We start from the raw sequence: 16,905 nt of genomic DNA on the forward strand, positions 1-16,905 counted from the left end.
ACTTGGAGCATGTGGGGACATCTTCTAAGTAAGCGCCTGGCTCATGTTTTGCGAAGGTTGTTGGACCTCGAAACGATCCTGCCTGCCAGGTAGCATCATTGCATGGGAAATATCATTACGACTTGAGCTTCGCTTCCTGATGACTGGTGGGTTCCGCAAGCCGTTCGTCCACCTGTGGTTGCTGGTACTCCCTGTGCACACCGTAATTACGGCTACGCGCAACAGCCTCCGCCATGGCTTCGCGTCGCGTGGTTGTCGTTTCATAGACGACAATCAATATCGTCTATACGTAATTTAATTCAGTTGAAAAACTCTTTACTCCAAAGAGAAGAGTAGAACACACCCCGACAACGCCCAAGATGATAATCTTGTCTTTCCAGCTTTCATCCGCCGCGCCGCTGTTATACAACTCCTGCCTGCGTTGACGGGTTGCCCTCCAAGCCGCCGTTGATCGATACGTCGAGTCCGCGGCCTTGGCTCCCGAGGGACTAAGTGCGCTGCCTGACGGGGTCTTATCCCTCAGCACGTCGTACGCCGCCGTTATGGCCTGAAATTGGGCATGAGCTACTTCGGGTGATACAGATAGCCCAGGTTTATCTGGATGATATAGCCGGACGAGGTCAAAATCTGGCAGTCACATTTCAGCACGGATGGATGTACAAGGCGAAACGAAATGAGCCTCACATCGTGCTTTTATATCACTCTCCGACGCACCGCGGGGGAGGTGGAAGATTTGGTAGGGAGTTGGATTGCGGTTGGTGGGATAGGGAAACTGGCAATCAGGTTGCTGTGAAGACGATGTGGAGGCTGAAGCAGTTGTTGAATTTGCTCGTTGGGCAGGTCTCCGACATACTGCTGCACGATGAACACAACCTCGTACACTTGAAAGCCTCGTCGGTAGTGATAGCATTGGAGAAGTTGAATATTAATGTTGGAAAGCGTCGGACATTGTGGATCAGAACGGAACGGAGGAACCGAATATTATACATGATTCTATTTATATATTTACTCAGTACTATTGGCTCGAGATTAAGATTCATCCATTGCCTCCTCCAAATCGGCCTTCACATCCCCAACAGCTGCTAATGCGGTCCTCAACTCCTGCGCCGTCCCCAGCTCATCAGCCGCCGTCTCCAGGTTATCCACCGCCCTGCTCCCACCCCGATCTGCGCCTCCCTTGGCCAACAGCCTATCTACTGCCCAGTTAACATACCCACTCTTGTTCGTCTCCCATTGTCTCTGCCCCGGATCGACGGGTGTGTCGAGCTGTCGGTCCGGTTGGGGTAGTGTAGATAGTGCTTGGTACATGCTCAGAAACTTCGGTGGAATGGCCTTCATTTTGTCGAGAGGCGAAGGAACGGAAGGGGACGATGCGAGATGGGAGAGATTACCCAGACGCATCTCTGCCACCTTTCGTTTCTGTGATGAGACGCGCACAGCGCGGGTGAGGAGTCGATTAAGTTTCCTTTGCTGTATTTCAGTCAAGCAAGTACGATGCAGGTAAATGGCAACAAAATGAAACGCACGTTATCAAGCTGATTCCTAAGATCCTCCATCTCATTCATGAGCTCTTGTTCTCTCTCAGCCGTCACTGTTAAATCCAATCCCTCTTGATGCGGAAGGACAATGGGTAAATCAGGTGGAATATGGAAGATATTTCGCAACGACCATCCCTCAAAGAAATCGAACGCAATGTCCGTGTGGTACTCCAGCAACGTCTGGAACGCGACCAAGCCCTGTTCTACCTCGTGCGTGCTGTCGATGGCAGCGGTATTGCCTCGAGAAGCGCGTTCCTCAGCCCACTTTTCGAGAAATTCTTCCATGCCGTTGACACCATCTTGCACGGCGTTATTGGCGATGTTTATTATGTCGTCGAGCAGAATCTGAGGTGAGAACCCCAGAGCTTCGCATAGCAGAAGCGTTGGCGCCTGTGTACTTGACGCAGGAAGGGATTTCGAAACTGACATGTAATTTGAGAGGAGGAACGCGACGCGTGACTGGCATGCGTCGCGTCGCGTTGTTAGTATTACAAAATTAAACCAACACAAAACTTGAAAGTAAATAATATACAAATAACTGAATTTGAAGATACAAATGCCCGAGTGAGTGTGTGCAATTAACAAATATAAGCTAAGAGTCCAAATGGATGTGGTGGGTGTGGTGTCTAAAAAATAATATCTCTATGATTCTTGATCATTCTGCTCTTGTATATGTTGATCTTGTAGATGTGATTGACGTTGGCCATGATTTGACGCTGACCCGCCACCAATCTCCGATGGTGAAGCAGGGGGGAAGGGAGAAGGCGAGAGGGAGTGATGCCTTACTGATGAGCCAGGGAGTAGAGAGTTTTGCCTACTCCTCCCATTATTATCGTGCGCAACGCTGGATCCTGCTGGTGACATCGGTGGTGAAAGCGAAAAAGACCATCTTCTCGGTAACAATGAACCTAACGTCATCGTCCCGGATTCCCGTGAATAGATACTTGGCGGTTCCATCGTTGTCACTGTCGTCGCAGTTGGGGAAATCGGGAAGGGCTGCAAGAGCTCATTATCTACTGAGAAACTTTGCTCGGGTGTTGGATTGGTGGGGCGTCCGCCAGGATAGGCATGATCCCACGACTCCAGATCCGTTCTGGACCTGTTCGGACTCTCGTGACGGCTGCCACTTTCTGGCATACCTTTCTCAAGTATAGAGCCTGCTGAATCACGGGGTGAATCGAATGACCGTGGGTTCCTCGCTCTTCTCCACAGCAAAAGGAGGCCAGAGTGAACGATGAGGTTGAAGATGACGATAAGGACGGACACGGAGAAGATGATGGCAATGACGATCCCAATGACGACTCGCGGAATGGCCTTGACCTGCAAGCTCTCAAGAAACGCAATCATCATCCCCGTACACACTAGTCGAATGATTGCCAGGAACGTCGAAAAGACGTCCCCTCCCTTGTTTTTGAACGGTTTTAAGGTCACATGTGCTGCAACCAGGCCCAATTCGACGACCAGCAAGAGTGCGATTTGGACCTCTGCACGATACCTGGCAAAAGCGATAAAGAGAGCTCTAAGAATGGTGGCAGCCAGAAAGACGAGAAAGAAATAATATCGCTGCGGGCGGTATCGCGCATAAAAGACGCCGTATGAGTTTATGTGTGCCTCTCCAGGCGTGTACAGCCCGTAGGCAGAATCACGTCGAGCATGACGAAGTGTAAGGAAGATGGGGTACGCAATCAGACCCACGATGGCCAAGAGTGTGATTACCGAAATTAGTATCGATAGCCATGAATCCTTCAGGGTCCATTGGTAGAAGATGAAGATGAGAAGAGGAAGTGAGGCAACCAATCCCTGTGATAACATTACATCAGCACCATGTCGGATCAGCAACGGACGATCTTACCATACGCAGAAACCAGGACTTCACGAAGGATGGGTAGTCGTGCTTCAGGTTCGCGTGTCGGTCCTTCTTTCTCCTGATGTGTCGCAGGGCCAAAAGAAGGCCGTACCCAAGAATGGCAACTGCGAAGCCAATTGCAAACATTATCAGGGTGCAGAAGAAAATCGTCATAAACGCGTTGGCCGTTGCGATATGAATCAAGTTCACGTAGATCGGAATGCCGGCTTGCAAGACGTTCGATGACTGCGCTGTGACTGTTTGTACTTCGCCCTGTATGGTATCGCGTTTGATAAGACTGGCGGCGTTCAACCCTGATGAATCTGTGCCAGAAACAAACTTCATCGCGGTTGAAACGAAGTTACTGGAGAGGTCCAAAGCAGAAAGCGATGGAGAAAAAATGGATTGGAAGTTGTAAGGGCTGATCTTCCGATTTACCAGTCCAACAGCGGGTCCAGCACTTGCATCAGCAAGTTTGCCCCCCGTGAGGTGGCGCATCTGGTCGATAGAGTTCTGGATGCTGGTCGACGAGAAGAGACCTAGGGCCCAGGAAAAATTAAGAGCAAATGAAGTGTACACGGAAGGGTAGTTGAGATTGAGGAGAGCGCTGCTTGCAATGGTCTGATAGAGATATATCAGCTCAAGCAAGCGGAATGGAGCCAACGCGTCGGTGAACAGTAGAGACAACAAAAGCGCCAATACCAAGGCGGCAATCGCAATTCCGCCTGTTGTCCATTCGACGACAGTCTGGTGAGCAGACCATCCATTGGAGAGGGTTGCCTGAACACAGGCCTTCAGAGCACCGGTATGGATATCTCTCAAGGTTAGCTGCGCAAATCCTTCTAGGTCAGGAATCTTGAAAGCAATGCCTGGTATCATCGAGGCCACGCCTAGCGTGCTAGGAAGTTTAAGGGAATCGGCACCCGTGAAATTGTAAGCGGGGAGGGGGCAAAGGGCTCCGTCAAGAATGTTGCAGAGCTCAATGGTTACATTGACGGGATTCATTCCATACACGTTGAGGAAAAGATTGGCAGTGACATTGAGGTTCGCTTGCTGTGGAGTTGCGTTAGATCGTGTGGGGTAGGATGATGAAAGTGATGACACGTACGACGCTGGCAGCGGAAATGTTGAAAGAGACCGATTGGTTTGATGGAAAGTAGGCGACCTCAAAGCGCGAAATAAGAAGTGACTCTGGGGGTGTGCAATAGGTAACCGAAGAAGTAACTACAATTCTGCGTTAGACGAGAACGGAATAAGGCGGGAAAGGACTTACAAACTGACTCCTCCCTCGAATATGAAAGCGACGCGAAAGAGAGAAGGAAGAAAGCGATGGCTCGCAACCAGGCGAGAGAAAACATGGAGAAGAAAGAAGGGAAACGCGTCGGATTATGGGTGAACGCTATGAAAGTGTCTTTTCAATAAAGTATAAAAGGCCATCAGGGGTGCATTGTTGTCGTACCGGAATATTGCCGTGCTATTGTTCTTTCTGCGGATGCCAGCGACCAGTTTTGTGAGGGCTGTGAGTAGCCAGGGCTTGGCTATATGTATGGTGGAGATGGGTTGACGTCGTTAACGAAAGTGAGGGTTGGAGCGCAACGTTCATACGGCGTGTAAGGATGGGGCTCAAATTTGTTCAGTTGATGGTACTATTCGATGCTATTTTTGGAACAGACAGGTCATCGCTTACCACCGCTCTACCCCGTTCTTACCAGCAACGCAGCACCAACGCGCCCCGTCGCTCAGTGTGTTCATTCCACATCTAGTCCTCAACATTCGACAGCCGCCAAGTTTCGTCTGCTGTGCCCAGCACACGAGGCGTTTGAATGCCTTTGTCATCGGCCTTTGTCATTTTTCTCGGCAGCTGCGGCGCGTAACACACAATCAAAAATCCTTTCGTCTCGGCGACCCGTAAACACCGTCGCAGGTAGAACATTTTGCTTGTAGACAGTCTCTGGATAGCAAGTTGTCTCAACCAGTAATCGATAATCAATGAGACCGTAAGTTAGAGAAATTATCAAAGAGATGACAAAGAGATGATATTTAATATTTACAGGTCGAATAGTTCCCACGAATCGGAACTTTCCGCTCAGCCCGAGAGAGACCGAACTTTTGCTCGTCGTCCACATCGTCCCCAACCATGTTACTTGCATCCTCCGCACGCTCAGTCGTCGCCACCCCCGGCCTGGGCCGCCGTGCAGCCTCTGTCATTGCCGGAAAATACTCCAAGGCGGTCTTTGGCGCTGCCCTTGCCAAGTCACCAGCGACCCTCACCAAAGTCCACACCGAGCTCGCGGGCGTGTCCAACTCTATCAAGACTCGGCCGGAAGTTGATGGGTTCGTCCACAACCCAACACTGTCTTTGCAAGAGCGCAAGAAGGGTTTAGAGTCGCTCTTCTCGAAATTGGAGGGAACCGGACCCAAAAAGGAACAGGTTTCGGAAATTACCAAAAACTTGCTGTCAGTGTTGTCGGAGAACGGGAGATTGGGAGAGACACAGGCCGTCATTGAAGGGTTCAACGAGCTCGTTTCGCAGTACAAGGGAGAATTGACCGTCACTGTCACGTCCGCTACGCCTCTGACAAAGGACGTCCTTACTCGTCTGGAGACGACACTAAAGCAATCGCAAACCGCCCAGGCTGCCAAGGTGCTCAAGATCACCAACAAGGTGCGAATTATGCTTCTCAAATTATATTTCTTTGCTAAGTTGCCCACAGGTAAACCCCGCGGTGTTGGGTGGTCTGATTGTTGACTTCGGAGACAAAACCATCGACTTGAGTGTACAATCGCGTGTGACCAAGTTAAACAATGCTCTTACGCGTACGAAACTCATTCTTCTGCCTTTATTCGCTTGACTGATAAGTCTACTAGAATCGGTCTAATTTGTGATGCTTCTTTGCTCGTTGATAGATATCACCGTTGGCACACACAATCACTCCCACGCGCACAACCACGTCTGAATAGATGCCATACTTTTGTGGTCGAAAAATACCAATTCAATTTGAATTTTAATGCGGGAATAGCTCATAAGAGGAATGGTATCCCCACCATAATGGTCGAAGTTTCGGACCAGACCCGCTCACTTTACAAGCCAAAAGGCTTCTAGTCAATCATTATCACTCTTAACTGGTTACTCGCTGATTCATTTATCCGCCCCACTGATTTCATCCCCCACTTTGTTCACAGCCTTTTATCTGTAACTGGCCCCACAAATCCTTCGAAGCGGTTAGGGAGTTCCAAAAAAAAAATTGGCAGCTGGACATTTTGTCAGAAGAATTTCCCCCCTTTTCTTCCTCACACAAAGACCACACAATGACGGCAGTAAAATCAACGGCGGAAAGCATTTCCGCCTTCATTCCCTTCCTCGCACACACAGTCCGGCGTAAACCAAGTTCTTAAAAGCCCGTCTATCGCACGCGTTTCCCTCCGAAGCATTGAAATGGATAGTTTTTCGCGCTCGCACACAGATTCTCATCATTCGGAGCGCGTTCTTCAGTGTACATGTGTGTCTTTCATCGTCTCGTTGATACCTAAGGGCTTACACATCCTATGTTTTCCGTGTCGGATTTCGTCGTTCAGCCACCCACGTACCTAGCACGAGGCATCTCTAAGCCTGGTAAGCACGCATGCGCTGATGGGTACATGCGCGCATTGATATTGAAGGGTTAGGTTTGATATCTGATCCCCATACCAAGCCATGCCTTCTGGAAAACCCGTGAGTTGTGGCGCAGGCTGTCATTATATCAATCCCCGAGAGGTGCCTTAACATCAGCACGCCTCTCCTTGTTACCACAGGTTATCACCCAATGAAGATACTTTTTCTCAGCTTTGCCAGCCACCCGCCATTTCTAGAAGCAGGCATCAGCGATGGATGTTTGAAATTGCTGACTGGGGCATTGGTTATTCTGCAGCACCGAAGTGATTTTGAATTGTTCCTGCTTCGTCCTCAATACTCTATATTGCGTTTTTCCAGTTCAAGCAAGTCAGCCCTGTGCTTTTATTCAGCCACCCAAGGTCACGTTTTCCGCCACTTTCATCGAGCTTGACAAGGCTTTGAAAGGAGATGGTTTGAATAGAATCCAAACAGTGTGAACTGGACACTATTTTAATTTTTGCTAATTTCCCGAGTGAATGCCGAGGTTCGCGCCCTGATCCGTTGTACTTGACAACCTGGTCGGAGAGCGAAAAGAACTAAATGACTTATGATGAGGTAACCTCTTGCAAGTCATGTCGTCGCCAAATGGGAAAGCGGCATTCTAGAAACCCATGGGCTGCAAAGGACCTTATCACAGGGCGGAAGATCAGACTTGGCTAGGAAAAGCAACATATTTTTCGAAACCTCACCCCGCAAGTTGGAATGATCATATCGCACGGAAGTAAAAATCGGCAACAAACAGAGTATCGAGATTCTACGGTCCCTGGACTGAGTGCGACTCTGGATAAAAGACCTACTATCTACTTCCTACTTCTGGATTCGCCCCACACTTTCATTCACGGTCTTGACTCTTTTTCTGTCCCCTTTTCAGCTGGGTTTATTCCGACCCCATCGCTCTCCTCGGTCCTGACCACAATTGCAAGATAAGATGTCGTTGTTGATAAAAATACCTTGTATCCTCGTCGCGATGGTTGGCCTACAGATCGCCGTAACACCACCCCATCCTCCGCCAAGTTCAGACGAAAGGGCACCATCGACCAGGCTAGAAGTGATTGTTAAGCAGCGAACTGGACCTTTCCTGGTCAAGGTATGTAAATCTCCGAAATGCAGACCTTGTATAGACTAGAATCAGCTCGATTCATCTCAAATGATTAATGACGGAAATCTAACCGTTTTATTAACAGTCGATCTGCTGGGCTGCCGCCGCTGCAGAAGCCGCGGTTATTCTTGCCACACACGCGCCCAGTCTTACCCTCTCCCAGACTGTTCTTTCTACTCTTGTACGCGGGAGAGGCTCGGACCGCATCCAATTATCACCGCTCTTCGTGTTCGGTACCCTTTTGACCGGCCTGGGTGGATATATCCGATACCGTTGCTATCGCGCACTCGGACGCCTCTTCACATTCGAAATGAGCATACGGAACGATCATAAGTTGATCACGGACGGTCCGTACGGCATAGTGAGGCATCCTGGGTATACTGGCATCCTTTTTACAATCACTGGAATCATCTGTTGGCACGCTAGTTCCGTAAGTATCGTCCTTTTACTATTCTGCATGGTAGAACTCACAAAGCTCGGGACAAATAGGGTTCATGGGCGAGAGAGTGTGGAGCATTGGAAACGACAATAGGACAGGTCGCGGCGGGGATATATCTGGGCATGGTTTCAGTTATCACAACGGGATTGATGAGCCGCATGTCAAAGGAAGACGCGGCGTTGCGAGAAACATTCCCGAAGGAATGGGACCAATGGGCCGCTAAAGTTCCATACAAGTTGATCCCCTGGGTTTACTGAGGTATTCCCTGGCATTCAACCAACTAATGACTCGACGACTTGATGCATTGATGACGTTGGACTTTTACGACGTGGATTTTACGACGTGGAGAGGCAAATTGTATGATATGTTCGACTGTGTGTATATTTAGCTCGCGATGGCGGGGTCTTTGTACACTGTTACTTGGTCTGTCCAAGTTACGTCGCTCTGATTAACAACTGAATAACTTCAATAAGGGCTGATTTTCTCCAAGTGTTCACTATGCTCACCTGGACAGTGGAGACAACGGAGGGTTTTCTCGGATTGAACCTCGCTAAAGTCTGATGGCGTTCCTTGCCACTTCGGCGTTCCCATAAATTTCGGGAACGTCCGACAGATGCCTCGGCGCACCCTAAGCATGAGTTGGCACAATTTTGATCGTACACCTTCCACAAAAAATGGTACATGACCTCCTAGCTCTAATACAATCCAATTTCCCCTTTTTTACCGTCAAGAAAATACGAAGAATCTTGTTTTTCAAGTTGTCACACCTTAGTCACGCCGCTTCTCCCACCAGATTTGTGACGATCACTGGCAGTGACTGTTAGGTATGCGCCTGCTGGGCATAAGTAGTTGGGGCATAGTCTTGGCATTGACACAGAGTCGGGGACTGGCGCTTGCGCCGCTACTGGATATCTAAGCGCTGCGGACGGCATGAGAGAAGGAGATAAAAATTTGGCGAAAATTTCAAGAAAACGATGGCACTGGCAGGGACACAGCCCCCTTCTTTTTGATCCCATGCTTCACCACGGCCAGTTGGCACTTGACGCAAGCGACTGCAACCGACTTTCGCACCCTCCAGTCTTGTGTGCGCCTGTGCTCGTCAAGTAGGCGACTTGTAGGCGACAGGGTGCTTGTCGGGGTGACAAGGTAAGAACACAAGACCTCTGACACTTATTGTTCTCTTTCTAACCTGCGGCTATAATTAGTGACGTTTATAAACTACATAACTGTCAATCCAGGTGGACCCAGGATGGTCAACCGATTCTCCATCGTCACCTTGGTGTTTTTCTTCCTATCGACGGTTTTCGTCATTCACCCCGTGTCCTTCCATGTTCCCCTCCCTGTCCTGGGAAAGAGGAGAATCACGATTGGGTTGATGACGGCGCCTATAATTGCCATCGCAGTTCTCTGGGCATCACAGTGCATCGGCGCTACCCAAATTCGTAACGGCATAGTTGGAACAGGTGAGGCAGGCGTCTTTTTTTCCAGATGTCAGTCAATATTCACTCTAAATAATTTCTTAGATGACGTGAAGCCGTACAATATCCTGATTCTATTTATCTCGCTGGCATACATGGCTATCACATTGGACGTGACGGGGATCCTCCAAGCCGCTGCATTCTGGGTCAGCAACAAAGGCGGCTCGAACGGTCGCAAGCTCTACTTCTACTTCTATCTTCTTCTAACCCTTGTCAGTATGGTTGTGGGGAACGACCCCGTCATCCTCTCTGGGACCGCTTTCCTCGTGTATTACACTGCGGCTACTGGCCTTGAACCCATCGCATGGCTCATCTCGGAGTTTGCGGCCGCAAACACAGCGAGTATGGTGCTTTTTGTGGGCAACCCAACCAACGTCGTTATTTGCGAAGGCTTCGGTGTCAATAACGCAGCGTTTACTGCCTACACCATTCTCCCATTCTTGGCTTGTAGCGCCGCCTGTTACCTTGCCCTTATGTTTCAATTCCGTCGTGAAAAACATGTCCCCTATAAACTTAGCAGGACAGGAAAACTCGATGTTCGTTCGGTGCTTAACGATCCTGTCAGTGCTATGTTCGGGGGTATCTTGCTTCTGATCTGCCTTATTGTCATCATTGTCTTGTCCTTTTACCATGTTGATGTGTGGGAAGTTGTGTTACCCTTCGCCGTTGTCAAGTTCATTTTTGATCTTTGCTGGGATCATTATCGCTATAAGAGGCGCTCTGTTGTACAAGAAGCGCACAAGACCACGTCGGAGGAGGATCCAATGAACGCCGCTCTCGTCAGAGCCTTGACGATGAGTGACATTGAACAAAGCGGTACCTCATCCCCGGCCATTATACCAAACACAAATGCCGAAGCTTCCACCTCAGAAAACAGCTCATCTACCCTTCACGATGAAAACAAGAGACGGGGTCTCTTCCCTTCTCAACGAGCCAGGTTTAACTTTGCATACAAATCGCTCTCAGCGCATTTCCCCACTTTTATGACAGCTCTCCCAAGACTCCCCTTCGCCCTTATACCATTCGCCTTCTCCCAGTTTATCCTCATCGAAGCACTCTCACACCAGGGCTGGATCGACGTCTTTGCCCATTGGCTGGAAAAAGCCACCCATGGTCACACCACGCCTACCATTTGGGTCATTGGCGTTCTTGGTGTGATCATGTGCAACGTATCTGGCACCAATATTGGCGCTACTATCCTTCTTACGAAAGTTGTGCGGGCTGCCGAACTATCTAATCAGAGCACCCGTGCGGCGGCCATTGCGCTTGCCGTGGCCAGCAATATTGGTGCCGTCAGTTTCACATTCTCAGCGAGTTTGGCGGGTTTGTTGTGGAAGTCAATATTAACCCAAAAGAAAATACCAATGAAGCAGAGAACATTTGCTTTCTGGAATATGCTGCCTTTGCTGGCAATGACTGGGATCGGCTTGGCAATTGTGACTGCAGAGATGGCTATTTTATATTAATAAGTGGATCATGGAGAAACCAAAACGTATACCATGTATCTTTATACCACCATTGTCGCTAAGTTTATGTAACCAAACCATAACTATATAGAGGCGGTTTCTATACCTTGTCGCGATCGTTCCCTCACTCCGTTCTATGCAGCAGAAGAAATAGATATATATCCATCCGTGATACGTGTGTAGTCGTAAATTCAAATGAAGCACACTAAAACCCCAAAGAAAAAAGTCATCATCGCCATATCCGTCAGTCATCTAAGAATTCCCTCGACATAATCGCTTCCTGACTCGAAATGCTGTAACTCTCCAACAGCTTCTTCTCTTTTTCGTCTTGGCCCCGCTGCCCCTTTTTTGTGGAAAGCATCCGCCTCGCGAGGAAAAACGGCCACGCGAGGCGTCTCCATATGGACACGTCGTCCGTGAAGAGGTACTTGCTCTGGAACGCGATGATTATCCAAATGGTTACAATGGTGAGGGGGACGGCGACGGCAATGTAGTGCGGTAGGGAACCGAGCGTGCCGGGATTTATTTCGTGAATGTTCATGCCAAAAATACCCTGGTGCGCAGAGTGATTAAGATGGGAGATGGAATTAAAGGAATTTCTTGCTTACTGCAACAAATGTCGCAGGCGCGAAGATCATCGTCAGGTATGCGATTTGCTTCATCTGAAGACTTATGAGAAAAGTGGATGATGAATGTCAATAGGGTGCACTCACAGCTAGAAAAGAAAAGGGGTATCAACGGAAAATGATGCTGGGATAGAGAAATAACACACACCTGCACTGTCGCGAACAGCAGCCTCCGTCATCTGCCTCATATACCTACTATCGTTAATGTTGACGCTGCTAAACACCTGATCTCGGTTTATCACCGACAACCGCCACATGAAGCCCAAAACACTCACAAGATTCATGACATTCCTCAAGCGTCTCTCTTGCATTGCTAGTTCAACGCTAAGGCGTTTGATCTCGGCTAACAGTGTATCGCATTCACGATCAAGCAAACTCCGGCTCATTTTGCGAGTACCCTCTGGGATCAATGGAGATTCCATGGCAGGATTTCGAGTCTCCTTGATGAATTTAACATTCTTGGAAAAGTCATCCAGAAGGGAGGAGTAGTGCAGGTGGTGAGCACGTATAACGTGAAGCTCTTGCGTTAAAGGCATGGATGCCGTAGTTATGACACGGTTTTCCTGTAAGTGAATTAGCGACACGTTGACAACATTACGTCATAAACTCACCAAGGCGCAAATGTGTTCATATAGGTGCTCCAGCGCTTCATCCCATGCGTACATCGCATGCCAGATGAAGGTCAGTAGAATGAATGTAGGGTCGGGTGATTTTTGGAACATGCTCTGCCAGTATACACTTTGGCCTGGATGTAAAGATCAGAGAAATCATGGCGACGAAGTTTTTTTCAAAAGACAGTACCTGCAAACCGAATACGTGTGTGAAGGTACGGTGCCGTAGTTGTAGACATTTTGAGATTGGGATGGTAGGAAATGATGGTGCTGCCCTTGACATTGCGGATGAGGTGAACGGAGAGAAGGTCAAGCGAAAGGAGGCGTTGGTCTGCCAAAAACTTGATCAGCATCAGCTAATTGGGCTTTTGAGAGCCTTACTAGAATAAAGGGCGAGAGGCGCATGAGTATCAATCTTTTGTGAACCTAACAAAGTCGATGGAAGACTGTCTGTAGATTTGCCCATGCGAGCCGCAATGGCTTCCTCATTCGCCGTTGAACGCAAAAAGGTCAAAGTAACGGTGATGTCTGTGCGATGATTAGATTTGGGGTCACTATGAGGAAAGGACAGCAGCACGATCTCCTTCCTTAGGGAAGATTTCTTCTTGAAAACGTGATGGGATCCAGCTCAGCGATGAGGACCAGAAAAACGGTTCTATATTGTACCTGCAAAAGTTTAGAAAGGAAAGCTTGATGTGAATGGGTTCTATCCCTCACTTTGCTCCCAACATTTGGAGGACAGGTCCGCTCAAGTTCTCCAAGAACAAACACCTGACGCGAAGGTCGGTGGGTCTCTGTCTAAATAGTTAGTACTTTCGGGTAAATTTGGCTGCTTCGTTCATCTTACCTTTTCGTGAACTATTGCGTCCCAAGTCTCGACCTCCCTTCCATTCACTGCTATAAATTCTTCAGCATTTGTGAAGAAACCTTTATGATCCACATCAACATGGTAGATGATGCAATTTTGATGACGAGAGTAGTGGTGTATCGCATCATATATCCTCGCCTTTTTCACCTGCCTCTCTGTCCAGTTAGGGAATCGTGATTGAGGGTATCCTTTCCAACATTCGTCGCACGAGGTGCCATGGTCGCATAGGTCAGGTATGGGCGGGGCTGAATTATCGAGCTGGACAGGATCAACCTCTGCGAAATTGGTTCGTCAGGAAACCGAGGAAAGAGTTTGACGAATTCAGAGATGATCAACGGACCGTCCTGCAAGTCAATCCAAGGCCAAGGCGCGGAGGGTGCTGCGTGTCGGTGAGATGGAAGGGGTACCCTACTTGGGTCGTCGTGTTTGGTTAAGGATCGCAGACTGTGAACTGAGGCAGCCATGAAAAAAAATCAAGCCAGAAGACCTTCAAGACCTGAAGGCAAGTGGTTGTAAGACGACTGGTAGCGTCTAGGCTCACTCGAAAGTTGTTTGAGACTTTGAGTGAAGGCAAGAAGGGAACGCCCACGATGCAATGAGCGCTCTTTGCACATGTCTGGAGCCTGTTGCGCACGGTTGTTCAAATGAAGACGTTATGTCCGCCGAGGCTCTGAACCATTTATGTGCAACTTTCAGCAAGTTCTTGCGACGATCGTAGGTTACGGACGCGTGAAGCCCAACTAAAACCTTGAGGCTTCGCTTCCTAGTCGTTCATTGCGATAAGAAATGCTAAAAACTCAGAAGGAACGATCAATTCAATACTGTAGTACTATATGGTGTACAAATTCCAGAGGTCATCTCGCTCTTTACCCCTGCAGTCCATAGTTATTATCTACGTGTGTCGCTTCTCCCAATATATGGGAAAATGGCATGGCTTGCGTTGGCTGCAACCAATTCTTCTCATCATAATCTGCGAACAGGGGTGATTCGATCATATGGAATGTATACGCAAAGCGGGTGTTCGCGCTCGTGTTTCGTTCCGATTTGTGAAGAACTGACCCATGGATAAGGACAAGATCCCCTGTTGCAAGTGAATAAGAACTGATTTTCATCGAAAATGATTGTGACATTACCTGGTTTGCAGGGTTCAAGGACATAGTCGCCTTTGATACCATTCTTGATTTTCTGTTCCTCAACTGGAGTGACTAGCAGCTCGAAACCAGTTCCTTTACACTCGGGTAGGCGAATGAAGCGTTTCGTGAGTGGTACGGTTAGGTGAGACCCTGGTAGGAAGGAGAGGGCGCCGTTATGCTGAGTGCATTGCTCGAGAGCAATCCAGAAGCCAAGTGCTGACGGAGGATTGGTATACTGAACAATTCACAAGTAAGGGACACAGTGTCAAGCCTAGACAAAGTGCATACCAGAAATGTACTGGTGCATGGTCTATCAAATAGAGTCGATAAAAAATTCAGGAAGAACCTACGAGTCGTTATGCTCCCTAACTATTGTTCAACAGCAAGTTCAATCTGCCCTGACCCTTGTACTTGAATAACACACCTTCGCCCCCGATTTGTGTCTGTTTAGTTATCACCATTGATTGCAAAGCTTGAGAGGGTGGTCGGTAATGCTCGGTAGGCGTAGCAGAAGACTACGCACCCACTGGGTCGCGATGAAACTTCAAATCTCGCGCTAATGCCCTTAGAGATTCATTCTCGAGCGTTACCTTTCGAAAAACAGGATCCAATTCGTGGAGCGCTTTGAAGTGCTCGCGTCACGGCTACGGATGCCAGGGGGCGATTTTGTATTTACCATGTCCAATTTTATTCACAGATTTCTGCTTCTCTCTGATCAACTTTCCGTGTTTGTCGACAGCGTCCTCTTCTAAAAAGTAACGGCTGTTTCCTCGTTCAGTAGTGCGACTTTCAGCGAACATTGAAGTCACGTACACCTTATCCCCGGAGGTTAGAAAATAATCATCTCCAACGTGATTATCTTCTCCTGTTGTAAATTTCGTCTGTGAAATACTCAAGATATATCCCTATTTCCAAGGAACATGGAAACGCACAAGCGGATGGTCGTTGATGTCGAAGTCATCTAGTAATTGTTTGGAGCGGGATAAAAGTTCCTCCGCTTCCTGAGCGGAAAGAAATCCGGGAATAATAAGGTACCTGCATAATGGATTGTTTTGTATGGGCCTGTAGGATTTAAGCTAGGATCTCACCCATTGCGATGAAACTGGAATTTGGGTCAGAATATCGCAAGTAACGCGAGATGGATCTCACCTGGTCGACCTGTTCTTGTGTAAGATATTGGAGGGTTGACATTTTTGGTTCAGCTCAGGTTCAGCTTAAGGCATCGTTGTTTCTATGTCCGTCGCCACACATGGTCAAATATTAGCAAACACCGCTCTTTCGGATTTCCAAAATCTTCTGTTAGAAACCTGTCACTCTGAACCTCTCAATAGCGCGAAACTCCAAAAGGCTCGAGCTACATATTGAAAGCTGAAACGGCGAAAAACGACAAGCAGCCCTTGATTTTGGACAGCCGATAAATCGCACTGCAGCCCGCCTCTAATTAATGGAGAAAGAAAATTCCGACTCAATTGTAATTTGTGAAATTCTCTTGGCTTTATGCTGGTCGTCTCAGGTTGACTTGATCTTAAGGCTTTGAGGCTGCCACGATGGGGGAAGGCTCCAGAAGTTTGGAATGCCAGAACGTTCAACCCCCTCAGTCTCCACTGCCGTTATCCTTGCTACTAGGGTCGAGGGACTCCAGGAACCTTACGACCGATTATATCTACTGGATCAAGTTTATGAGAGGTCGAAGAGGCGTTGTCGCAATCGCAGATATAAGCTCTAGAATAGCAGCGACGCAACAATCTCGCGGTAACACAAAAGCTAAATGGCGAACAGGTGGATGCAATGGTTGCACCTGAAGGCGCTACTCAACTTGTGTTTTTGGTTTGAATTTTATGAATTCCATCTTGAAGTGGGCATCTTTACAACCGGAATCGTTAATGAAGTTGTCCTCATGACGACAGAGTTCTGATATCCGGAAATCATTGATCTGAATTATCCGCGATTCCTGGATCTAGCGAGATGCTTTCTCCACTTATCTGTTCCTCCGAGCGGCCAATCAACTCAACTTGAAGAGTTATAAATGCTCGAGGGAAACTTTGGCGACATTCAACATGCTCTCTGTTTTCTCCGTATTGCTCTTCGCTGGTGTAGTGCTAGCATGCCAGGGGTCCATATCGTCTTTGTCTGGTGAAGTGCTGCGTTA

At 48.3% G+C, this 16,905-nt stretch overlaps 8 protein-coding genes across 8 annotated transcripts; 3 read left to right on the plus strand and 5 right to left on the minus strand.

The window, feature by feature from the left end:
* Positions 1-115: 115 nt before the first annotated feature.
* On the minus strand, positions 116-910 carry LACBIDRAFT_313945 (uncharacterized protein; the record flags this gene model as incomplete). The annotated part of the gene is made up of 3 exons (XM_001877814.1): positions 116-283; positions 344-627; positions 685-910. 3 exons carry the CDS (start codon positions 908-910, stop codon positions 116-118), a joined length of 678 nt encoding a protein of 225 aa, XP_001877849.1.
* Positions 911-1,029: 119 nt separating this feature from the next.
* Positions 1,030-1,967, minus strand: LACBIDRAFT_313946 (uncharacterized protein; the record flags this gene model as incomplete). Its single annotated transcript, XM_001877815.1, has 2 exons — positions 1,030-1,470; positions 1,527-1,967. 2 exons carry the CDS (start codon positions 1,965-1,967, stop codon positions 1,030-1,032), a joined length of 882 nt encoding a protein of 293 aa, XP_001877850.1.
* A 777-nt stretch (positions 1,968-2,744) lies between these two features.
* Positions 2,745-4,615, minus strand: LACBIDRAFT_246888 (uncharacterized protein; the record flags this gene model as incomplete). The annotated part of the gene is given in 4 exon segments (XM_001877816.1): positions 2,745-3,338; positions 3,391-3,723; positions 3,742-4,437; positions 4,493-4,615. Coding segments are annotated over 4 exon segments (1,746 nt in total), but the record flags the coding sequence as incomplete, so codon positions are not given.
* A 906-nt stretch (positions 4,616-5,521) lies between these two features.
* Positions 5,522-6,263, plus strand: LACBIDRAFT_313948 (uncharacterized protein; the record flags this gene model as incomplete). The annotated part of the gene is made up of 3 exons (XM_001877449.1): positions 5,522-6,049; positions 6,099-6,201; positions 6,253-6,263. The coding sequence occupies 3 exons, from the start codon at positions 5,522-5,524 to the stop codon at positions 6,261-6,263; spliced, it is 642 nt and encodes a 213-aa protein (XP_001877484.1).
* Positions 6,264-8,003: 1,740 nt separating this feature from the next.
* On the plus strand, positions 8,004-9,032 carry LACBIDRAFT_293179 (uncharacterized protein; the record flags this gene model as incomplete). Its single annotated transcript, XM_001877450.1, has 3 exons — positions 8,004-8,123; positions 8,221-8,565; positions 8,625-9,032. The coding sequence occupies 3 exons, from the start codon at positions 8,004-8,006 to the stop codon at positions 8,829-8,831; spliced, it is 672 nt and encodes a 223-aa protein (XP_001877485.1). The 3' UTR covers positions 8,832-9,032.
* Positions 9,033-9,823: 791 nt separating this feature from the next.
* Positions 9,824-11,518, plus strand: LACBIDRAFT_313950 (uncharacterized protein; the record flags this gene model as incomplete). Its single annotated transcript, XM_001877451.1, has 2 exons — positions 9,824-10,037; positions 10,098-11,518. 2 exons carry the CDS (start codon positions 9,824-9,826, stop codon positions 11,516-11,518), a joined length of 1,635 nt encoding a protein of 544 aa, XP_001877486.1.
* Positions 11,519-11,762: 244 nt separating this feature from the next.
* Positions 11,763-14,087, minus strand: LACBIDRAFT_313951 (uncharacterized protein; the record flags this gene model as incomplete). Its single annotated transcript, XM_001877817.1, has 11 exons — positions 11,763-12,071; positions 12,127-12,180; positions 12,291-12,368; positions 12,420-12,707; positions 12,756-12,889; positions 12,946-13,086; positions 13,137-13,283; positions 13,333-13,421; positions 13,473-13,549; positions 13,603-13,898; positions 13,964-14,087. 11 exons carry the CDS (start codon positions 14,085-14,087, stop codon positions 11,763-11,765), a joined length of 1,737 nt encoding a protein of 578 aa, XP_001877852.1.
* A 402-nt stretch (positions 14,088-14,489) lies between these two features.
* On the minus strand, positions 14,490-15,858 carry LACBIDRAFT_246865 (uncharacterized protein; the record flags this gene model as incomplete). The annotated part of the gene is made up of 10 exons (XM_001877818.1): positions 14,490-14,704; positions 14,757-14,991; positions 15,045-15,054; positions 15,107-15,125; positions 15,181-15,228; positions 15,280-15,378; positions 15,433-15,518; positions 15,570-15,637; positions 15,677-15,791; positions 15,845-15,858. Coding segments are annotated over 10 exons (909 nt in total), but the record flags the coding sequence as incomplete, so codon positions are not given.
* Positions 15,859-16,905: the final 1,047 nt, after the last annotated feature.

This window comes from Laccaria bicolor, genomic scaffold (genome assembly GCF_000143565.1).
Source record: "Laccaria bicolor S238N-H82 LACBIscaffold_5 genomic scaffold, whole genome shotgun sequence".
In the NCBI taxonomy this organism is placed as follows: domain Eukaryota; kingdom Fungi; phylum Basidiomycota; class Agaricomycetes; order Agaricales; family Hydnangiaceae; genus Laccaria; species Laccaria bicolor.